This window comes from Hippopotamus amphibius, chromosome 9 (assembly GCF_030028045.1).
Source record: "Hippopotamus amphibius kiboko isolate mHipAmp2 chromosome 9, mHipAmp2.hap2, whole genome shotgun sequence".
In the NCBI taxonomy this organism is placed as follows: Eukaryota; Metazoa; Chordata; class Mammalia; order Artiodactyla; family Hippopotamidae; genus Hippopotamus; species Hippopotamus amphibius.
The window spans coordinates 44,588,467-44,613,488 of NC_080194.1; the positions used below are offsets into that span (position 1 = coordinate 44,588,467).

The 25,022-nt window shown below is 42.9% G+C and overlaps 1 protein-coding gene across 13 annotated transcripts in view; it reads right to left on the reverse strand.

Annotated features, from left to right (window-relative positions):
* Positions 1-25,022, reverse strand: part of XRRA1 (X-ray radiation resistance associated 1) — a 90,214-nt gene that overhangs the window by 53,745 nt on the left and 11,447 nt on the right. For 7 of the 13 annotated variants that reach the window (XM_057749949.1, XM_057749948.1, XM_057749944.1 and 4 more), the window contains 4 exons: positions 22,082-22,153; positions 20,841-20,913; positions 14,746-14,843; positions 9,428-9,561 (listed from right to left, as the gene is read on the reverse strand). The exons of 1 other annotated variant lie outside the window; for it this stretch is intronic. In XM_057749949.1, the coding sequence (XP_057605932.1) occupies positions 9,428-9,561; positions 14,746-14,843; positions 20,841-20,913; positions 22,082-22,153 (377 nt within the window). Of the gene's footprint in view, positions 1-1,109; positions 1,200-9,427; positions 9,562-14,745; positions 14,844-20,840; positions 20,914-22,081; positions 22,154-25,022 lie in introns of those variants that run through there. 5 more of the 13 variants (XM_057749951.1, XM_057749947.1, XM_057749953.1 and 2 more) reach the window with 5 other exon arrangements.

A 25,022-nucleotide genomic window follows, 5' to 3' on the forward strand; every position in this document is an offset into this window, starting at 1 on the left:
CCTGAGAGTGGGATTTAGCAGGCTGAGGTCCTGAATCACATAGGTGGGGCAGGAAGTGGTGGCATTTTAGGCTCTACCATCAATGTGACCTCATTTGTGTTCACAAGTGGAGGAGGCCTAGGTAATTATTTTTAAGCATATGAAAGGCAGATGACTCACATCATGTTTTCATTAATCCTTCCAACTCCACACACCAAAACAAACACATAGGGCTGTCCAGTCACAAACACACAGACACATATGTAAATCACAGACACACATACAATAAAAGCATGGGAAAGCAGCCCTTCTTCCGAGCCTCCTGCATTCCTCAGAATAGCACTGAGACGGACAGGTGTTAATTTTCTCCTTTTCAGAAGAAGAAATTCAAACTCAGAGTCACTTGCCCAAAATCTCATAACCAGAAAGTGGTAGAGCTCAAACTCGACTCCAAACCCCAAGCCCCTTCCACTGTAGCACCCACCTCTCACATCACATCTTCAAGCCCTACGTGGATTAAAGGGTGGAGACGTGGAAGGGTAGCTGTTGGCTGGGCGAGAGAGCGCTTGACAAAGGGAGGCAGTGAGTTCAAAAGTCCAAAAGGACTGTAACAGTACACCTGAAGACAGGAATATTACAAAGATGAATTTAAAGAGAGCATACAGCCAGCTGGGTACTCATTCATTCATTCACACTCATGAATTTCTTTAACACATTTGTGGAGTCAGGGACTGGGAATACGAAGAGAAAAAGAACACATCCCCCTCTCAAGGTGCTTATTAGAGTCTTGTGGAGGAGATGGATGCACAGCACACAGTGAGACAAATGCTATAGCAGAGGTAGGCAAGAAGTTTGATGGGAGTCACCCACCCTGGTGGGGAGGACCCAGCGAAGGCAGTGTTTAAGGCAAACCATGAAGAATGGAGAGGGAGGGAATTCTCTGATGGCCCGGTGGTTAGGACTCTATGCTCTCACTGCCAAGGGTCCAGGTTCCAACCCTGTTTGGGGAACTAAAATTCCACAAGTCACATGGTGTGGCCCAAGGGAAAAAAAAAAAAAAAAAAGAATGGAGAGGGAATTTGCCATGCTCTTAAGAACTGTGAGAGAGGGAGAGGAACAGGGAGACAAACCATTGCTTTGTGGCTGGAGCTGTAATATTTTTAGAAGCTCCGGCTGGTCGTGTGTCTCATCATGGGGCCGAGAGAGACACAGGCACTCACCTGTAAAAACAAATGGGGTGAATCACAGAGAGAAGCAGATGTGAAAGCTGAGAGACAGAACTTCTGGGCTGTTCCACAGTACTCAGGACCTACATTCATTATGTCCCTAAGGCACGGCTGTTAGATGCCCTGTTGTTCTTATAGCAAATTCCTCCTTTTTTGTTACTCTAATAGAGATGGATTTCTATAGATTATAACCGTGATAGTTCTGACTGAAAAAAGGCACAGGTCAGACATGGTTTCCAAAAAAGCCCTTGCAAGGTGTGGGGGAAGAGGCTTGAAGTCCAAAGACCAGAGACACTCAACAGAGAAGGAGAGAAGCCTTTAGTTCATGACATTTTTCAGGGTCACAGATGACTCTTTTCCTCTTCCTGAAAAGACCAATCTTCACACACTGAAGTTTTAATTTACCTGAAAGCAATTACAGGCGGATGCACAGAAGCTCTGTTGATTTATAATTGGCCAATCTTTACTCAAGCGAAATATGAAACAGCTAAGAAATAAGCCTTCAAAAAATTCCTCTTAAGCCCCATAATAAAGAAGCTAGCTCTGACCTGTCTCTTGTGACAAGTTATACTACTTTGCCTTTTTAAAGTTCAACTCTAATTATAACATACAGAAGTTTCATTTTGTCTCTAAAATAGAATCTTAAAATTGGGGGGGCCATGAATAGGCAGGTGAAGAAGACAAGAAGCAAAGCTTCACAGGGAAGCATCAGACTCTGCCACTGAGCTCTTCCCGCAGCAGTTCTGGGAGAAGGGCTCTCTGAAGTGGCAGGAGTCTGTCAGTAATGGAGAAACCGAGGTTTCCAGCTGTTCAGAGGAGTGCTATTTTTATTACACCTTCTCTTGGCAGAGTAATTGACACCATTTAAAATCTGATAGCTGTAACGGAATTTTTTAGAAGATAGGAGTATGCCCAGGGGTTGGATTCCCATCCAGAAATGGGAATTTGTGTGCCATATTAGAAAAAGCATGGAAGTGGAGATCAGGAATCCTGGGCTCTGGTTCTGGTGGTGCTGCTGCTTTGCTTGCTATGTGATTTCTAGTTGGTGTCAAGCATCTCTGGGCCTAGTCAGTTCCTCCCTCTATCTACATGATGGAAGGGGATTTCTTTTACTTTACATCATAAGACTTTGGATTAGGCTAAAATTATCATTCAACAGACTAGACCAAGGACTGCCGCAAAGGAGATGAAATTTAGCAAACTCTAATGTTTGTTCAAATGTCACTTCGGCTTCTGTGATAAGATATAGAAAACCCACTATGCAAACACAGGATGAGGGAGACATGGCTTAACAGCCTGCTTGTGTAAAAAAGGACTTATGATGTGGCTGCTAAAAAACTAATGCTCTTTCAAGTGGCATTATTAGGAATACAGTGATTAGAAAAAAGGAGGTCACAATGCCCCTCTGCTCTGAGCTGGTCAAGCCTGAGAGCCAACTCTTGAGGTCCAAGGGGGAAAGGGAATAGGCCCAATGGGAGAGGCAAAGTATCAGCTGTCAGTCAAAATAAGTAAGAGAGCAGTCTAAAGATGGACTAGGTCAAATATGATTCCCTTAACTCACGCAGCCAGACTGTGATCTACCCAGAAATGGAGATACAAATAGTTCAGAACAGGTGAGGTATGTTGTGAAATGGAAAAAAGTAAAGAGAACAGAGGATGGAGAAGTAGGCAGAGTTAAGTCATGAAAAGCCCTGTAATCAATGTTAATGGAGTTTATCTTTAGAATGCTGGGAAGCTGCTAAAGGACCTTAAGCAGGGCGGTGATAGAATCAGATGTGTATTTTAGAAACATCATTCTGGTTGACAGTGAGGAGGGTGGATTGGGAGGTGAGAAACTGGAGACTGAAACCAAATAGGAGGGTGACAGAAAAGGGCAAGTTTAAGAAAAATTTAGGAAGTACAGTTCACAGAATCTGGCAATGAATGGTCGTGCAAGGTGAGGAAGGAAAGAATTCACACTGCTGACCATGTTTCCAGCCTGGACAACTGCACAGCAGATGAAGAGCAGTGCCCACCACTGAGGCCAGGGACGTAGGAGGGGATGTTGGCATGGGCATGTGTCTGATGAGTTTGGTATGATAAGTAGGATATATGGGTATATAGCTCAGAAGACAGAAATGAAGTAGAGAAATAACTAAGACTTGGGAAAGGATGAGACCACTAAGAAAGACTATAAAGATTATGAAAAACAGTAGGTTGAGAGTGGACAATGGGGGACCACCAAGATTTAACAAATCGGCAGAAAATGGGAATCCACAGAGCATACTGTGTGGACAGATGTGTAGGAAGAAAATGACAATAGTACTTGTCTGGAGCCTCATCACTTTCAAAGCATAATTATTTTAGTTGATATTCTGACATAAGCAGGAGTACATTTATTCTCCCTTTCTTATATGTAAAGAAATAGGAAGTGCAGAGTGGTAGAGACTTGCCTTACTTTATGTAATAAGATTTTCCACTTGAAAACAACTAGAATGATGAATAAAGTATAAAAAGAAAAAAAGACCCATCATTCAGAGCTACCATAGGATCAATCCCAGTCCTGGGCATAGATCCAGAGAAAACAATACTTTGAAAAGATACATGCACCCCAATGTTCACTGCAGCACTATTTACAATACCCAGGACATGGAAGCAACCTAAATGTCCATCAACAGAGGAATGGATAAAGAAGCTGTGGTACATATACATAATGGAATATTAGCCATAAAAAACAAAAACAAAATAATGCCACTTGCAGCAACATGGATGGACCTAGAGACTGCCAAACTGAAGTACGTCAGAAAAAGACAAATATCATATGATATCGCTTATACATGGAATCTTAAAAAAATGGTACAAATAAACTTATTTACAAAAAAGAAACAGAATCACAGATGGAGAAAACAAACTTATGGTTACTGGGGGGAAAGGGAGGGGGAAGGGATAAATTGGGAGATTGGGGTTGACATATACACATTACTATATATAAAATAGATAACTAATAAGGACCTACTGTATAGCACAGGGAACTCTACTCAATACTCTGTACTGACCTATATGGGAAAAGAATCTAAAAAGGAGCGGATATATGTATATGTATAACTGATTCACTGTGCTGTACACCTGCAACTAATACAACATTGTAAATCAACTATACTGCAATAAAAATTTAAAAAAGAAAAATAAAACCATGTAAGAGATGCAAAGACAGTAAGGAAGTAGTCTGCCAAAATCTAAAACTCCAGAGACAGAAACTGAGCACAAGAAGCCACTTTTGCCTTAAGGATATTTGCTGATTTTATTGAAAGAGAAGGTTGGGCATGTAATTGGAAACCCCCACAAGAATCTGGGATCCTAAAGAGCGGTACCCTCAGGAGAGAGTGAACCAGAACTAAACCCATTCCTTTTATCCCACAACCAAGGGAAAACTGCCTTGGAGTGCAAAGAGAAAGGGAGAGGGAAGGGTAGGCTGATCCTCTTGCAAAACTCTAGCCCAAATTTGGATCATCAGAGTGGTTCATAAAATATCCAACTAGTTTAGTTTAGTTTAAAATGGTTCCATACCAGGCACCTAGGCACCTAGCCAAAATAAATGGAAAGCTTTTTGGCCCTGCAGACTAAATAATGTGAGCCAACTCTCCCCTAAGTATAAACTACAAAATCCAGACAAAATACATACATTGAAAACAATCTTCTTTAAGGCATCTGGGAACTAACAAGCTGTGAAAAGTTAGGGGACCATGACTTAGAGGGAGGAAACACAAAGGGATTTATGGAACATTTGGGGCCACTTTCCCCCTATGGCTCTCTGCCAGCTCCAGAAGTGGGTGACAGGCTAAGAGGCTGAGCATAGATTCTGACAACCTTGCTAGTCCAGGAGGCCAAAAACTGGAGTCCAGGGTGTGCCACAGAAAGAGAGCCCTCATCAACTGCCCCTGTGTTAAGCTACGGTGGTGGAGGACTAAACCCCAAAAGGAAGTGTGAACTAGAAACAATGTGGTCCTTGCAGGAACTGAAGACTAGCTTCCATCAACTTCAATTTCTGTAAATGAATTAAGATGATTTGGAATTATTGGTGATCTACATAACCAAAAAACTCTAGATCTGGTGGGGGAAAAAAGTCATTTGAGTTGCCCAAAGGGAGAGTCACAGTCTCTCATTCAGTTCCTGACTATTTACTTTTAAATTAAAATTAACTAAACTTAATCACATTTCAAGAACTCAATATGACTAGTGGCTATTATACTGGACAATGCAGATATAGAACATTTCCCATGTTACACAAAGTTCTAATGAACAATGCTTTTAAGGATTACTAGAAAATATCTGCAAATTGGCGCTAATATCTGCAGATATGAAAGGTATGGGTGGCCCACCATGCAAAATGGGGGATTCTGAAGGTCCGATGAGAGAATGGAAATTTAGACTGTGAATGGACCCAGTGAAGTCACAAACCTAGTTTGTGGTTATCTCCCCGGTTCTTGCATAATTAGAATAAACATACTAAGCAACTGACAGAATAACCACACTTGTTTTTACTGACGAACAAAGTGAGGGCTGTTATAATAGGAAGGGCCAAATTTAAGCCCTAGGAATTTTGCTTCCAAAACAGTAAACCAAAATTAATTATGCATCCCTGAGGTAACTGCAGAGATTACTGCAAACACTAAAGACTAGAAAGGTAGAAGGATAATGAGTCCTATGACATCCCTGTTTAACTTGTTTATTTGGCTCGTGCAGAAGACAGGTCTTGAAGAATGACTGTAGATTACTGTAAACTCAATCAAGTGGTGATTCCAATTTCAGCTGCTGTTCCACATGTGGACTCTTCTTACTGTAGCACATCAACACAGCCCCTAGCACTTGTGAGAGAGCTAAGGACCTGCCAGATGTTTCTTTCTCTTTATCAATGAACAAGAACTACCAGAAGCATTATGCTTTCACCTGACAGGGATAGCAGCATACCTTTGTTCTCTTCTCTGGGGGCTACATAAACCCTTTAGCCCTATCATAATCTATTCCACAAGGATCTTGATTATTTTGGTATTCCACAGAACAACATGTTGATTGGAGCTGATGGGCAGGAAATTCAAATACCTCAGATGCCTCAGAAAGGAGTGTGCCACAGCATGGAGGGAAACCTTGCAAAAATTCAAGGAACTGACACCTTGATTAATTTTCTTGATGTCCAGGTATCTGCAGCATGTTGGAATATACCTCCAATGGGAAAGACACCTTCACCACCTGCTACTAAGAAAAAGGCACAAAGCTTTGTTGGTCTTTTTTGATCTGGGCAGCTACACAAAGAAAACATTTGTGCTGTTCTGATCCATTTACTGAGGCTGCCAGTTTTGTGCAGGATCCAGAGCAAGGCAAGGCTCTGCAACAGGTCCAACTGCCATACAAGTTGTTCTCTGGCCAAGGGCACTGGATGTTATTACTCAGTAGATAAAGCTGCGCTCTAAATGTCTAAGGCTGTGTAGATAGGGTTACCATATACCATGGTTTTCAAGGACAGTCTGAGTTTTCACCTGTTATCCCAAAATAATTAATAGCGGTACTTTCCCCTATCAACTATGTTTGGATGATAAATTAATGGTCGTTCACTCTATGAATAGAGCCTTTTTAAGGCACCAATTACAGAATCACTTTTGAGCAAAGTTATGCTCTATTCTGCAGATAACTATTTTCCTTATGAAAAACAGTTTCTGGCTTACTACTGCATGTTGGTAGAGACTGAACACCTGACCATGGGACATTTAGGTGACCATGTGTCCTGCGATGTTCAACAGATTGAATGTGCAGGACTCCATCAAGTGAAAGCAACACTGGAAATTAGGCTCAAGCAAATCTGGAAAAGTTGCATGAATTAATATTGCTTAGATTCCCATGATACCTACTCCTGCTGTACTGTTACCTCTCCATCAACCCATAACTAACATCCTATGACCACTGGGTGTAGGAGAAAAATCTGCAGCTTCGTTTACAAGTGATTTTGCATGATATGCTGATACTAACCAGACTGTTGCAGGATTATAAGTCCTTACAAAGGTGGCTCTGAAAGACAGGGGAGGAGAAATCCTCCCAATAGGTAAAACCTAGAGCAATATATCTGATTGTTCATTTTACTTGGTTGGCAAGATAGCCAGAAGTACAGGTCTATGCTGATTCATGGGCAGTGGTTTAGCTGAAGAGTCAAAGTTTGGAAAAAATAATGTAAAACTGCTGACAGGGAGGTCTGAGGGGAAATTATGTGAACAGACCTCTCAGAACAAATCGGGTGTGTAAGGATATTTGTATCCCACATGAATGCTCCCAAAATCTATCCACTGCAGAGGAGGCGCTCAGTGATCAGGTGGACAAGATGACCCATTCCATGCATGTCGGTTCAATACTCTGGTGCCTGCAAAATGGCTTTGGCAGCAGGGAAGGAGGCTACACACTTCCTCTCAACAAAGCACATCTGGCTACCACCCCTGCTGAGCACTCAACCTGCCAATAGCAGGGGCCAATGCTGAGCCCCTAACATGGCACCTTTTCTGGGAGGATTAGCCAGCCACCCAGTAGGAGGATGACTACTTCCTTCATAAACGGAGCAGTGATTTTTTTTCTTAAGGAAAAATATATATTTGAGATATGGATTTTCCACCCCTGACCACTGTGTTCATAGTCCAGCATCACAATCTGTGGACTTACAGAATGTCTTATTCATTATTCTGGTAGTGTACATAACATTGCTTCTAACTATGGAACACATTTCATGGCAAGGGAGTACAATAATGGGCTCACAGATGTGGAGTTTAATTTTTTACCATGTACTCCATCGTGCAAAAGCAGCTGACCTAACAGAATGGCAAAATAGTCTTTTGACAATTTATTTATGGCACTAGCTAGAAGACTACCCACTGTGAGGTTGGGGTGCTGACTTACAGGATGCAGTGTCACATATACTAGCAACCAAGACTGATGCTGTTTTTCTCACAACCAGAACATAAGGGCCTAGGAATGATGAATGAAAATAAAAGCAGCTCCTCTTATATTTATACCCAACAATCCACTTGCAGCAGTTTTTGCTTCTAATTCCTGCAGTTTTGAGCTCTTAAGTTAGAAGTCTTAGTTTCCTAGGGAAGAATACTTTGACAGGGGACACAAGAATAGTTCCACTTAACTGGAAGTTAAGTTTACTACTGGCCACTTAGGTTCCCCATTCCACTGAACCAACAGGCAGGAAAAGAGGGGTTTATTATATTGGCTAGGTGACTGATATTATCAAAAGTAGGTATGACTGAAGCTATACCTTGAGGGCGAACAGGAATACGTTTGGAATCCAGGGAATTATCTGGTATTCTTCTTAAAAGGGTCGCGTCCATTAATCAAAGTTGATGGAATTTTTGCAAGATGAACAGAGTTCTGGAACAGGATAGTGACGATGGTTGCACAACAATGTGAATGCACTTAATGTCACTGAACTGTACACTTAAAAATGGTTAATATGGGAAGGCTTCTGATAGGGAAAAGAGGACGGTCTGAGATGCCCTCAGAATATGTACAGAATCTACATAAGAAGAGAATGTTAACAGTCACAAGCACAGTCTCTGGAGTCAGATGGGCCTGATTCAAACTCTGGCTCTGCCACTTATTAGCTTTGTAACTCTGGTTGAGTTATTTAACCTATCTGTGCCTCAATTTCCTCATGTATAAAATGGGGATAATAATAGGGCACTTACCTCATAGGGTTGTGAGGATTAAATAAATTAGTATGTTAAGTGTGTCAGAACAGTGTCTAACACATAGTAAGCATTACACATGTATCATTATTATTAAGAGAGGAAGGATCAGTACATTCTGGCCAGAAGGCATGGCCTCAGCAAATGTGCAGAATGGGAATATGCAAAGCTTATTTAGAGGGTTCATGAAAGGGAATAGTCTGGCAAGACCAATAGCCACAACTTACCAATGACCAATCAGAGGAAGGGAAAGTGATTCTCCAGACACTGGTGTCTCTCCTAACAGCACAGAGGAGTGTGGGACACCCAGCTGCAGCCTCCCCAACCTTTGGGGCTCTGCTCCCACCAGAGCCTTTTCTGGGAGCTTCAGAAGGTGGCATTCTACCTTTGAGCACTCACAGCCTGTCCTTACAGACCTTTTGAGCTGCTCTGGACTATTTCTTTGGACACCTGTACCCAGACAAAGGCTCAGGAGGGAAACACATGGGACAGACTCTGAGACGTAGAACTTACTGCTCGGCAACAGCCAAACTGGGTGGCAGGGAGGTGAGCCCATTGCCTGTAAGGAGCAGGACACGGAGGTGTGGCAGAATCCCCAGATCACAGATGGCCTCCGCAGACAGGTTGTTGAAGGAAAGGTCCAGGAACTATGGCGCAAAGATAAAAGATGGGGAAACAGAAGCACTACTCGTGACAAAGGTGCTCATACATGAGGTGGGAGCTGGCTACTTTTTTTTAACCTTCTAGGAGGGTCCATCACCCACAGGCTAAAACCCTCCTGACTCTCAGGGTTAACTTTCAAGATCTACTAGAATCACTTCTATTAGAGTCCAACCTATTTGCCAGCCTTAGCTCCCACACTGCACACCTTTGTTTATCCTGCGGTGCTGGCCAAAGTGACTCCTCCCCATTCCATGCTCCACCCCACCTAGAGATCTTTGCTTGAGCTTTTCACTCAGCAACACCCTCTCCCCATGTATCTGAATCCGAGCCCTAAAAGGCCAGCTCAAAAGCTGCCTCCTTATAAAACATTCCTTAATGCCCCAGCCAGATGGAATCTCTCCCTCCTCTGACTCTGACTGTTCTGAGGGTATTCTCACAGTTGGCCAGGTAACTGTGATAACTGCATATAAGCCTGAGGAAAGGGATATTGGGACATGGACGTCTGAGCAGGTCCTGGCACACAGTGGTAGACTAGGCTATAAACTTACTGAGGTGAAGCACCTTGTCACTGTATCACTGAATCCTTATAATCTAGCATAGAACGTGGCACATAGTAGATGCACATTAAAAAACTGGTTGAAATGAACTGGCTTACGAGGACAATGACCCAAACTGTCACCTCATCATAAAGCACCTTCTAATTAGCCACCTAGGTTCATGAGATAGTTGACTTGAGCTAGGGGACCAGTCAGGAAACTGGGTTTCTGTCTGCAAAGACAAAGTCGATTGAGATAAATTATATCACCCCAGTCTCTGTTCTCTCTCTTCTAGAAGAGCCTCTCTGGACACTCACGTTAGCTCTTAGGTACAAGTCTGCTCCCTTCCCTCTCCCTCTGTAACAGTGAGGAACCTTTGTATTCTATTACACTGAAGGGATATTGCCAATAAGCTTAAATTATACCTAATGCCCCATCTCTGGGAACCCTGCCTCCCAGGTAATGAGTGTTAAGCTAAAACACCTTGTTTAGCTCACAGGAAACATCCCGATCAGGCCCACCTGTGAATGACTGCAGGAAAGAAGAAATTAACACATCCCCTCTGGAGGCTGACCAGAACCAGGAAATGTCTGACTTTACTCCCTCCTCTTTTAGTATAAAAGAAGCTTGAATTCTAACTCAGGCAAGATGGTTCTTTGGGACACTTGTTCACCATCTTCTTGGCCTGCTGGCTTTCCAAATAAAGTCGCCATTCCTTGTCCCAACAATTTCTTACTGGCCTGTTGTGTGGTGAGCAGTACTCGGTAACACCTCCACCCACACACACTCACTGATGCCTACTGAATGGGACCAGTTTCAGCATCTTATCCAGCTGGTGCTGGGACAAGGTTTTTAATCCGCCACGCCAGTGAAACACAATCAGTCATACATAAAAACAACTGACTGCAGGCCATTGCCGGAGGAAGACTGGGTTTGGTCTGACTCCACTGTAGTACTTGACAGGCTCTGTAGACCTGAGTTTAAGTCCTGGCTAATTGTGTGACCTTGGGCAAATTACTTAACTGAGCTTCCTTACCTATAAAGTGGAAATAATAATGGATTTTTATGAGGAATTATGTAGTTAAAGCCTTTAGCGTGGAGGCTGGTACACAGTAAATGCTTACTGTTGGCCATCATGGTCAGGGCTGTCCCTTCATTCAAGGCCCCTAAACTGAAGGCTCAGTTTGAACTAGTCCCTGCCCTGTGTGAGCTCACAGCCTAGCTGGGCAGCTAGACACACATACGTGTCTGTTAAGTAGCAATGCTGCTGGGATAGATGTTTGAGCTCTACCAGGGGGTCCAGATGAGCTTCACAGAGCAGGTGATGCTTAAGCTGTCCTCAGACTAGCCAGTAGTCACCAAATTGTTAAGGGCAAAAAGACATATAACACAGCAAGCAGCATGTATAGAAGCCAGGGGGCAGAAGGCAGCCTTGCTTATTCTGAGAACTGCAAATAGTTTGGGTATGACTAGAGTCTACGGTATAGAAAGGGCTTGATAGGACTGCACAGGCCATGAGAGATGCCCAGCACCAAAGGACTGCCAAGTTCATGCCGCCATCAGCAAATTCCAAGTTTTCAGAGTTCTCACAAATCAAGTGGTGATCCCACCTGGCAGGGGCAGAGAGAGAAGCCTTCAAGGAGGAAGACCTGCAAAGCTGGCTTGGATACACATAGATAACGATGGGGATTATTTTCTCCTTCAAACACATATGTGGACAGTCAACAATGGATTCTACCTATGGGTTCTACCTCCTTAATATCTTTCATATGTGTTCCTTCCAATCCTTTCTTTACACAGCAGCCACACCACAGTGGTTTTTCTAAAATACAGTTCAGACTCTGTTACTCCTCAGCTCTAAATCCTTCAATAGATCCCTATTCCTATCATCCATAGGATGAGGTTCGAAGTCCTTAGCAAGGCTTCCAAGGCTCTCTATGGTCTCACTTGTGTTACCTCTCCATGCTCACCTATCACCACACTCTACAGTGTCTCACTCCATTCCAACCATACTGAGTGGATCCATCAGTGTTCTAGCTGGGAAATAGGCAAACAAAGGCTTGCAAGCCAGATCCAGCCTATTGCCTGTTTTGTATGGCCTGTGAACTAAGAACACTTGGTACATTTTTAAATATTTGGGAAAGAAACACAAAAAGAATAACACTGTATGAAAATTATGTAAAATTCAAATTTCAGCATCATAAAGTCTTATGGGAACACAGCACTGCCCGTTTGCTTATGTATTATCTGCAGCTGCTTTCCTTCTACAACAGCAGAGTGGACTGTATGACAGTTATGACTAGTTATGGCCCTACGGACAGCTAAGCCTAAAATATCCACTGTCTGGCCGCTCACAGAAAACGTCTGCTGACCCTTGCTGTGGCCGCTTGCGCTATTTAACGTTGGGTCCAAATCTGCTTTCTCTGGAAGTGCAGCTCAAAGAAATGAACAGTCTTAGAACTGTGGATCACAGGATTTCACCGCCAGCCCAGAATTTACAGAGGAGGAAACTTAAGTCCAGAAAGGGTGTTATTTGGCTAAGGAGGTATGGCAGAGTATTGGCAGATCAAGACTAGAAATGACGTCTCCTGACTTTCAGGGCAGGGCTCCAGCTGACTCTTTTCCAGACCTGTATGCAGAGAATCAAATCATGACAAAGCTGTTTTTCTAAACTGACTCCTGAAGAGTTCTACTCTGGATGACAGCCTTTCTGGCAAGCACGGACAGAAGATTCCTAACTTGGATGCTGCATCTGCTGAGTCACATCACGTTTTATTACACCTCAAAGTATTCCCTGCTGTGAGCTGCAAATTCAGGACATTTGACAGGTTTATTCTTTTTTCTTAGAGAGCCGCTGCAAACCATAGTGAGATGAAAACAAACGATTGGCCAGGAGATTTCCTCTTCTCATTTATATTCTGCATCTTGACTTTGGTCTGCTCTCTTATGTAACCAAATTCCCTTGGGTAGGGCTGGTCTGCTGGATAAATAAACTTCATCAGTTGCTAACTATGAAGTAGCGCCTCCAAAAAGTCAATTATGATCAACATGTAAGTCAGCTGTGGGGTCAGAGCCTGTAGTCATGTCCCCTCCCCGTGGCCCACTGGAATTGAAGTAGGGGTTGGATATGATAGGGGAGAGAAAGGTAAGATGTCTGGCACAACGAACAACATACAGGAGCCCAATAACTACTTTTTAAAAAAGCAAAATAACAAATTAATGGAAGTGTGTAAGAAGTTCCCAGGCCTATAGGTGAGGGAAGTGGCTCCCTGTATTTCTAGAGCATCTGGAACCAGTTTCTTACTATCTACAATAAACTCTGTATAAAATGTTTTTTAACCTAGCACAAAATTGCATCAGTTGTAAATTTACTCTCTCTCTCTCTCTCCCTGTTTTATTGGATGTTCAAGATCTTTGCTTCCTGGAGAAGCATTAGGACCACTCCTGTCAGAAATCATAGTAAAGCACTGTTACTGTCAACAGGACTGGAAACCATGGAGTACAGCATGCTTTAAAAATGCAAGGACATATAGTCCATTTTAGGAAGATCACCATCCCAAGTGGTTAAATTCTCCTATAACTTTGGCATGTAAAGGGCATCAACTCTTAAAAAGTTCAGTCTTGTGGAAGGTCTCTCTCTGGTTAGTTATGAAGAATGGCTGACTCTTGATGTTTGTAGATTAAATAATTTCAGTTACCAGCTCTTTGGGGTAAACCCCAAGGCCCATGACATGCAGATCTTTTGCTGAGGTGTGACTCTGAAGCTCTTCTGGAAGGCCAGCATGTTGGGGAAGAGCCCATTACTTGGTGAGCCTGGCCCAATGCCCGCCGCACACCTCGATCCAGCTCTACTGTTCTCTACTTTCCACGTATGCAGACTCTCAGGTGGTGACAAAAGCTTTGTTTCTTTGTGAAAAATGATCGTAAAGTTTTCATGGATGTTGAAGAGGTGATTAACGTGAAGTATGAGAACATGTATAGAAAATGTATGACTATGAGAAATTTAATTTAGGAGAAAGCCAAGAGTACAAAAAAATTTTTTTTGTATTTTCAAATACAAAACAGCTGTGGATGTACAAATGTCAAGAGTCTGCTCTAGAACTTATAGCAGCCCTACTTTATTTCACACTCATCCCAGGGTCTATGGCCCATAACCTTATCCAAGCTCATTAGAACCAATCTGGCTCACTCACACCAAGATGGGTCTCTGGGATCAGTCTATAACGCCTCTAGTTCAGCAGGTCCAATCCGCTGTGCCTAGCACTTAACCTCCATGGCTCAACCCCCACTGAAGACAGATCTCCCCTCAAATTCTCCTTCCTGTAGTATTCTATTTAAACTTACTCTTTTTCACAGACTCCTTTGGACATGACCTTTGGTATTTATTTTCCAAGACCATGTACCATGGCCGGAGGTATAATAATATTCTCATCCATTTGCCACCACCTCCACCAACCCCACTCCCTTATCACCACCACCAACTCCCCCACCCTCCCCAGAGGGACACCCTGAAGCAAGGTGGCTATAAAGGCCCAGAGAGCCCCTTCCCAATAGTTATAATCAGTAGACTCCTTACACTCATTCCTTACAGGGAAACAGGTGGGCACCAAAAACTCCCTACCTCCAACTTACTTCCAAGGACTTAAAGTCTCCATATTTCACGTAGACTGTTTTGATGCCATTAAATGCGAGCTCCAGTTCCTTTAAGACTGGAAACGTGTGAAATGCCTCTATAGGGGGAGGAGAAAGAGAGAAACTGTAGCTTGTGAAGGATGTAAGAGAAAGATATTAGCAGTGGTCACTTACCGGGTTCCCATTGGGTTAGGCCAGGCACTGTGTAAAGTGCTTTACATATGTGGACTCTAAATCTCTAACAACCCTGAAAAATAGGAATTACTACTTCCATTCCACTGCTGAAGAAACCAAGGCTCAGCTAGGCTAAGTGATTTGCTAGAACCAGAATTGCTGGTCAATGGAAGGGCCAAGAACTGAATCTAACTCCAAAGCCTGTTTAAAAAGTGATCTTTATTATTTCTGATCATAAAAGTAAAACATCCCCACCAAAAAAAGTTAAAAAAAAAAAAACATAAAAGATCAAAAGTTCCCTTTAATCTCAACACCTAGAGATAACTATTCGAAGTTTCATGTATAATGCTCATTTACCATGTGTATACTGGAACACACACACGTGCGTGTGCACACACACCATTCTTTTTACAAAAAGGGAATCATACCACACACATTGTACTGTGACTCGCTTTTTTTCACTTAACAATAGGACTTAGAGATGGTTCCAAGTCAAAACATACAGATGTGCATAATGTCTGAATTATGTTCTACAGTACAGATATACTCTATTTTATTTAACTATTCCCCTAGTGATAGTCGCTAGACTATCTGGATGAAAGGTAAGAACACGCTTCCCCTTCTGCTTGAGAACTGGACCTTGGGTTAACTTTCTAGACCTCTTCCCTTGGTAACCTGAAACAAATGGTATGGTCCCTGTGCTATCAGGCAATACTGTTGTGGTAAAAATGATGCTAGACTGGTAAATCACATCTGGACTCAGGGAAACTATAAATGAACTATAACTATCTGAAGGGGGCACAATCACTTTGGCCTTCTCTGTGTGTGGGGATGCCTGTAACTGGACATGTCCTTTGCAGGAACAGTGTTACAATAGCTATTTGCTCCTATGGGGTACAAGGTTTCTAAGCCAGAGCGGCTCCTGCATCCACCCAATGAGAGTCTCATTGCCTTGGACCTGAGCTGGGGGCCACAGAGAATGGCTCACGGACGGCCACATGAACAGCTACATGAACTGCTCATGAACTGTGGTGAGAATTCCACTGAAGAGGAACCACTTACGCTGTTCCCCTGGCATACTGTGTGGAATTATGCAGAGCCTTCTAAGTGAACCTGGTGTCAAGGGTGGCCTATGGTGGTTTTGAACCTGGTGTCAAGGGTGGCCAATGGTGGCTTTGTGAGTTGGAATGTTCTGTAGAGTCCAATAGACAGATGTGCTTTTGGGATGTTTCCAAAGAACATCCTTCTACAAATGTGCTTCTGCAGAATAAATGCCGGGGGGTTTTGGAACTACTAGACTATTTTTAAAGACATTGCCAAACTACCTTCCAATGTTGCACCAATTTATTATACTTAAATGTGAGACTATCCATGACTACCAATGTTGGCAGTCATCGGTCCTTCTCATTTTTGTCAATATTTGATAGGCAGAATATAGTGCTTTGATGCTGTTTTATTTACTAGTGAGGTTGAGCATCTTTTCATAGGTCTGCTGCCTTTGTTTTTCAAGCCCATGCTGCTGACAGACCACGCTGTTTCTTCAAGGGCAGAGGCTTTGTCACATGCTTCCTTAAAAACACCCCTCACTCAATGCATTCAAAACTGAATTCATGAGATAGGATCAAGATGGTGGAGTAGGAGGACGTGCGTTCACTCCCTTTTGCAAGAGCACCGGAATTACAACTAACTACTGAAAAATCATTGACAGAAAGACACTGGAACTCACCAAAAAAAGACACCCCACATCCAGAGACAAAGGAGAAGCTGCAATGAGATGGTAGGAGGGGCGCAATCTCATTAAAATCAAATCCCATAAATGCTGGGTGGGTGACTCACAAACTGGAGAACAGTTATACCGCAGAAGTCCACCCACTGAAGTGAGGGTTCTGAGCCCCACATCAGGCTTCCCAACCTGGGAGTCCAGCAATGGGAGGAGGAATCCCCAGAGAATCAGACTTTGAAAGCCAGCGGTATTTGACTGCAGGACCTCCACAGGACTGGGGGAAACAGAGACTCCACTCTTGGAGGGCACACAAAAAAGTGTGCTTACCAGGACCCAGGGGAAGGAGCAGTGACCCCATAGGAGACTGCTGGTGTTGGGGGGTTGCCTGCAGAGGTGGGGGGCAGCTGTGGCTCACCGAGGAGGCAGGGGCACTGGCAGCAGGGGTTCTGGGAAGTGCTCATTGGCATGAGCCCTCCCAGAGTCGGCCATTAGCCCCACTAAAGAGTCTGTGGGCTCCAGTGCTAGGTGGCCTCAGGCCAAATGACCAACAGGGTGAGAACACAGCCCCACCCACTGGCAGACAAGCAGATTAAAGTCTTACTGAGCTCCGCCCACCCAGCCCTACCCACCATCAGTCCCTCCCAACAGGAAGCACGTACAAGTCTCCTAGACAGCTTCCTCCACAAGAGGGCAGACAACAGTATCAAGCAGTATCAGCAGTATTTTCCTCTGTGGAACTGAAAACTACAGCCACAGAAAGATAGAGAAAATCAAAAAGCAGAGGACACTGTACCAGGTGAAGGGACAGGAAAGAACCCCAGAAAAACAACTAAATGAAGAGGAGACAGGCACCCTTCCAGAAACAGAATTCAGAATAATGATGGTGAAGATGATCCAGGACTTTGAAAAAAGACTGGATGCAAAGATCAAAAAGTTAACCAAAGACTACAAGAATTAAAGGGCAAACAAACAGAGATATGCAACACAATAACTGAAATGAAAAATACACTAGAAGGAACCAAGAGCAGATTAACTGGGGCAGAAGGGTGAATAAGTGACCTGGAAGACAGAATGGTGATCATCACTGATGCAGAAAGGAATACAGAAAAAAGAATGAAAAGAACTGAAGACAGCCTAAGAGACCTCTGGGACAATGTTAAACGTACCAACATTCACATTATAGGGGTCCCAGAAGGAGAAGAGAGAGAGAAAGGACCCGAGAAAATACTGGAAGAGATTATAGTTGAAAACTTCCCTAACATGGGAAAGGAAATAGCTACCCAAGTGCAGGAAGCACAGAGAGTCCCAGGCAGGATACACCCAAGGAGAAACACACCAAGACATAGAGTAGTCAAACTGACAAAAATTCAAGACAGAGAAAAGTTATTAAAAGCAACAAGGGAAAAATGACAAATAACATACAAGGGAACTCCCATAAGGTTAACAGCTGATCTCTCAGCAGAAACTCTGCAAGCCAGAAGGGAGTGGCATGATATACTTAAAGTGATGAAAGCGAAGAACCTACAACCAAGAACACTCTACCCAGCAAGGATCTCATTCAGATTCCAAGGAGAAATCAAAAGCTTTACAGACAAGCAACAGCTAGGAGAATTCAGCACCACCAAACCAGCCCTACAACAAATGCTAATGGAACTTCACTAAGCGGGAAACATAAAAGAAGAAAAGGACCTACAAAAACACAAAACAATTAAGAAAATGGTAATAGGAACATACATATCAATAATTACCTTGAATGTAAATGGACTAAATGCACCCACCAAAAGACACAGACTGGCTGAATGGATACAAAAACAAGACCCATATATATGCTGTCTCCAAGAGACCCACTTCAGACCTAGGGACACATACAGACTGAAAGTGAGGGGATGGAAAAAGATATTCCATGCAAATGGAAATCAAAAGAAAGCTGGAGTAGCAATACTCATATCAGATAAACTAGACTTTAAAATAACAAATGTTACAAGAGACAAGAAAGGACATTACATAAAGATCAAGGGATCAATCTAAGAAGAGGAGATAACAATTATATATCTATAGGACATTACATTCAAAAACAGCAGATTACACGTTCTTCTCAAGTGCACATGGAACATTCTCCAGGATAGATCACATTTTGGGTCATAAATCAAGCCTTGGTAAATTCAAGAAAATTGAAATCGTATCAAGCATCTTTCTGACCACAATGCTATGAGATTAGAAATCAATTACTGGAAAAAACTGTAAAAAACACAAATACATGGAGGCTAAATGATACACTACTAAATAACCAAGAGATCACTGAAGAAGTCAAAGAGGAAATCAAGAAATACCTAGAGACAAATGACCATGAAAATACAATGATCCAAAACCTATGGGATGCAGCAAAGGCAGTTCCAAGAGGGAAGTTTATAGCAATACAATCCTACCTCAAGAAACAAGAAAAATCCCAAATAAACAATCTAACCTTATACCTAAAGAAACTGGAGAAAGAAGAGCAAACAAAACCCAAAGTTAGTAGACAAATTGGGACATTTGTAGAGACATGGATGAACCTAGAGACTGTCATACAGGGTGAAATGAGTCAGAAAGAGGAAAAACAAATATCATATATTAACACATATATGTAGACTATAGAAAAATGGTATAAATCAACCGGTTTGCAAGGCAGAAATAGAGACACAGATGTAGAGAACAAACATATGGACATCAAGTGGGGAAAGTGGGGAGGGTTGGGGGGGGAATGAATTGGGAGATTGGGATACCAAATTGTACACTCTAAATATATGCTGTTTATTGTCTGCTAACTGTATCTCAATAAAAGTTCTTAAAAAAAAAAACGGAATTCATACTATTTCTCCCTAAACCTGCCTCTCCTGTAGTGCTGTCTCAGTAAATCCCCTTGGTTCCTCCCTTTCTCTACATGCCCATTAGTTACCAAGTCTGGTTATTCTACCTCCACTTGAATCTCTCTTTCTCTCAATCCCCTCCACCCTTATTGCCACAGCCCTGGTTGAGGCCTCACCTCCCCTCTCCTGGAAGAATGAAACCATCTCCCAGGTTTCCCGGATTCCATCTTATAATCCACGCTCCTCACAGCCACCCCTGAGCCTCTCTATTTCAAAGTCTTCCAAGGCTCTCTTTTGCCTGAAGGATTAAGTCCAAGTCACTCAGGGCCCCTGATAACATAGTTCTTGCCCACCTTTCCAGTCTCCATTCTCTCCTACCTATGTCCCTTGCACACATACAAAGCTTCTTCAGGACCCCTGATCAGGCACTGCAGTCCCACATCTGCTCTGCTGGGCTGAAATGCCTTCTCACCTTCTAATTCCTGAGTCACGCCTATTCACATTTTAGGTCTCAGCTTACATACCCTTCTTCTTAGAAGTTTCTTCTGACACTCTAGGCCCGGTTGATTTTCTGATTCCCTCTATCATTGCTCTTCCTTTATCCTGCTATAACCAGAACAGGAACTGGACACATTGATTTCTAAAAGCCAAACAGTTATATAGTCCTAACACCCAGCAGGGGTCGCTGTGGATTTGCTGAATAAACAAAAAGGCTTTACACTCCTATAGGAGCTCTTAGGGACTTAAAAACTTACATACAGTCCTTGGTGTCCGCAGGGCACCGGTTCCAGGACCTCCCCACCCCAATCCCCTACCTCCGCCTCCATCCTGCATCACCACTGCGGACATCAAAATCCATGGATGCTCAAGTCCCTTGTATAAAATGATGCAGTATTTGCATATAACCTATGCCCAGCCTCCTGTATACTTTAAATCATCTCTAGATTACTAATAATACCTCACATAATGTAAATGCTCTGTAAATAGTTGTAAATACAATGCGGATGCTATGTAAATGGTTGCCCGTGCATGGTAAACACAAGTGTTGCTTTTGGGAACTTTCTGGAATTTTTTTTCAAATATTTTCCATCCATATTTGGTTGAATCTGTGGATGTGGAACCCACAGATTTGGAGGGCTGACTGTACTTATCTCATCTGAGTTTACAATGTGTCCCACTAGTGCCAGCTGTAGGCTAGAATCCAGGTCTGTGTGTTCTCCTGCACCCAGCCTACTGCACTCCAAAAAAGAGATGCCTGGCCAGTCATGGGTAGACTGACAGGCAAGTTCTAACATGAGAGACTGGCTGTGACAGCCAAGAGGCAGAAGGTAGTTTTCAGGAAGAAAACTTACCTAGAGGCAGCTGGTTTTCTGAGGCATTGATGTAAATCACAGAATTAAAATGCTTGAAGTCCTTTTCCTTAGCCTGTGAGAAGGCATTTCAAAGAACACAAGATTAGTTCCCTGCCTGGAGGCCTTGCTGAAGCTCCAGAGCTGCTGTCAGGAGCCAAGACCTCAAGGAATAAAAACAAGAGCAGATACTTGTTGAAGGCAGGAAGGGCTTTTCTGCTTTTTTTTTTTTTCTATTATGAAATAATTAAAATGTTCAGAAAGTATAGTGAATGTTACTCTGAAGGCCCATGTAACCACTACTCAGCTTTAATAAACCTGAATATTTTGTTGTCTTTGCTTCAAATTTCTTTAAAGAAATAGAACACTACAGAGAGCTGACCACCACCACACCCCCTAACGTATCCATTCCCAATCGTATTCTTCTCCCACAGATACGGGCTGTCCTGCACTGGTGATTATCACTCCCATACCTGCTTTACACTTGGATTACATGCATATGTGTCCATTAACCACACACTTAGCATTATTTACGTTTTAAAACTTTATATTAAATGTCATCATACTGTAGGCATTCTGCAACCTGCCTTCTTCACTCAACACTACCTGTTTGAGAATTTCTTGTGTTGAGACACAGATCTTTTTAGATTTACTTATGTTGTTACATTTTAACTGCTGTGTGGCAGTTATATAAGCAATCTCTCTTTATAGGCCACCAAAGGCACACAGACCAAAAATATATGCCATAATATGTGGTGTATAGCAATACATTGGCTAATGGTAGGCCACAAACCTAGCTCCAAGCTACCTATTAGCCAGTGCAAAGAAAGAAACATGACTCATTACATAAGTCACAGAGTCTGTGAGTTGAGAACAAACCAGCATCTTGGGAGAACCGCTACCACTCCTGGCACTGAAACCTGAGAGAAATTTCTCCTGTAGGCTCTTCTGATGGGAACTCAGTGTCATACAATGAATCATACCCCAATAAAATTCTATGCACATTCAAATCACTTCCATAAGCCTAGTTATTTCCTTTAACTCATTTCACATGGGATACCAAATTTACAGCAAAAGATTGTGTCTGTGAATGTTGTCTCCACCCAGTGAGTCCCTGTCTGACCCTCCCTCTCCCTGTGACCAGATTCCCAGTCCCCAGGGACTCTGGAAGTACAGTGGTCAAACAGCCAGGAGCCACCTCTGATCTGGCTCACCGCAATCACATCTCTGCTGGCTGGCCTTACCTTGGAGAACTTCAGGCCGCTCACGTTAATGTTGCAAAGGTCTGACGGATTCTTCACACAGTGGTGCTTCAGCTGGAACACAGTGCACAGAATCAGCGCTCAAGGCCCCAACAAAGCTTATGTAACTGGCCAAGACCACAAATGACTCCCTGTTGAGGAGGACAGCCTGGCACAGTGGAAAGAGCACAGGCTTTGGAGCTGCTCAGAATCAAGCTGCCACCTCAGCTCTCCCACCACTGTTTCCCATCTGTAAGATGGGGATGGAAACATTGACTTTATGGGGTTCTTAGGAGGATTCCTTCCTCTTTGTTCCTTCTGTCTTTTCTGGGCCCTACTTCTTCTACCTGGCTCTTAAAAAAAATCTGTATTTCTGGGGCTTTACCAATCTCATACATTTGTCATAATTTGTGTGCTTGTTCATTCATTCATTTATTCACCAAATATTTACTAAGCACTACTTTGGGCCATGTACTGTGCTAAATATATCAACAATCTTTCTCCTAATCCTAATTAACCTCTATGACATAAGTATGATTATATCTCTTCGAAAATGAGAAAAGCAAGGCTAAAAGAGATAAAGTGACTTCCCTGAGGTCCCACAGCCAGTAAGTGACGGATCGATGATTTGAATCCAAATCTGTAAACACTAAACACTATGCTCTTAGGACTACCATATGTTGCCTTTCATAGTTAAAAAGCTAGAAGAAAATCTCAGCTCTGGAGCTTCTATTTCTCTTTAATCAAACCCCATTCCTTTTTTTCAGTTAATTATTTAGTTATGGTAAGTCATTTAGTTTAGTTTAGGCATGGAATTAGGAATTTAAAAGACAATGAAGAAAAAGAAGAAATATTTCATGCTTTCATAAAGCTTAAAACTGCATGGAAGCCAAGGAGCAAGCATTTATAAATGTAATAAATATTTCAGAGGAGACGTTCAAGATGCTATAGGAAATAGTAATAGGAGGTCCTAACCTCAGTGTGGAAGTGAGGAAATACTCACTTGAGGAAGTAATATTTCAGCTGATACCTAAGTGTTAAGTAGGAGTTGGTCCCGTGAAAGCAGGTGGCAGGGGTTGTGAAAGCTATCAAGGCTGGTGAAAGCAAGGTGCTTCTGAGAGGATAAAAACGGTAAGGCGAGGCAGGCCATTAGATCATTTGTGTCCAAGCTGGATCTGAAAAGGAGTGTGGATTTTATCCTATAGTCAATGGAAAGCTGTCAGAGGTTTTTTGGCAGGGGGCTGATAGCAATTTTATAAAAATTTTATAACAATTGCTACGTCTGACACACACAGAAAGGATGAGAAGACAGGAAAAGGTGGGGAGGGAGACAAGACATTGTCAACTGGCTTCTCTAGAGCCACTTCTCTACTTCTTCCTTGTTAAAGAATCTCAATATTGTTCACATTTCTCTGAGTGGATGTATCCTTCAACCCCAGCTCCACAGGCTAAGTCTTGACTTTGTCTAATCCAATCATGGTGGCCATGTTCCCCTAACCAATGACTGTTGGGACTTGTGATACAGGTCTGGCCAATGAGATGCTGGCTGCTGGGGGTGGGAGGCCAGTTCCAGGAAGCTTCTCACCTTAAAAAAAAAAAAATTGATATAAGACAGCGACAATCCCTTTTCTACCTCTGGATGTTATCCTTTAAATGTGATGACCAGAGTTCAGCAGCCATCTCAGGATCATGAAGGCAACAAGCCCAAGAGGCCAAGTTAATGTGCTGAGGATATAAGAGCAGAAAGACGGAGGAACCTGTGCCTGGGAAGAAGTCATTAAACCAGTGAATTAACCTACCCTACAATAACAATGTCTCTGGCTTCTTTTTATGTGAAAGAAAAGCATCCTAGTTGGTTCAAATTAGTAAGCAAGTTACTGAGTTAGCCCAATAAAAGATGATGGTGGCCCAGATTAGGGTGGTGGCAATGCAGATGAGGAGAAGAATACAGATTTGACAACTAACAGAAGTATCAGGGCTTGGTAATGGCAGGGATGGGGGTGTGATGGAGAGACACGTGTCGAGGATAACCCCAGGTTACTTGTTTGGTGACTGAGTAGATAACAGTGCCACCACTGAGATCTGCAGTAAACACTAGAAAAGAGGTGTTTTGGGGACTTGGAGTAAGGGGACTGGTACAGCAGGTCAGTGTGAAGTGCCAGTGAAACATTCATAGGCAGGTAGGTATCCCATTACCCTGAAAAACATCACTGATGCTCCTGCTACCCAAAGTGGCAACACAGGTAACAAGCTATCTCAATTAGTGTGGGATGTACATGCTGAAAACAAAGGGGAAAAGAAGAGCCCTATGGGAAGTGCTTCTGCCCCTCCTGAAGTACTGTTGCCTCAGCCTTCCTCATCCCAGTGAGAAGTGGACCTAATAATCCAAGAAATTCCACAGGACTCTGCAAAAAGCTTATACTACCCACCTTGGGGTGAGAGGCAACCAGCTGCCTCCTTAAAGCTCTGTCTCAACATCTGATCTGTGCAGAAACCTATCTTTTGGGAACCATAAGCAAAGCCTGGGAACAAAGTAGGCTGCCATGGAGTTCTTCTCAGGGAGCTATGAGCACTGGACTGCACACTAATATTGGTTTACAAAACATGTCTTTCTTTGCAAAGCCACTGAAGCATTGCATAGAGCAGATATGAAATTACCTGGCTGGTCTCCAACACTGCCACCCTAGTCCCCTTCATAAAGCCTGCCCCAGACACTGGGTACATCTAGTCAGCATCCCTGGCTTTCAGCCAGACACTAAACCCAAAGGACAAAGGTTGTAGTATGTGGGACCTCCCCAATCCCTCTGCTTCTAGAGAGATCTTCTCAGAGCAGAGTAGGAATCTTTACACCCTACTAGGTGCTGAAATATGATTTTTCAATTTTCAATTTCCCCCTGACCTAATGCTTTGCTTCTCTGGCTCAATTAAGACTTTTTACCTGATA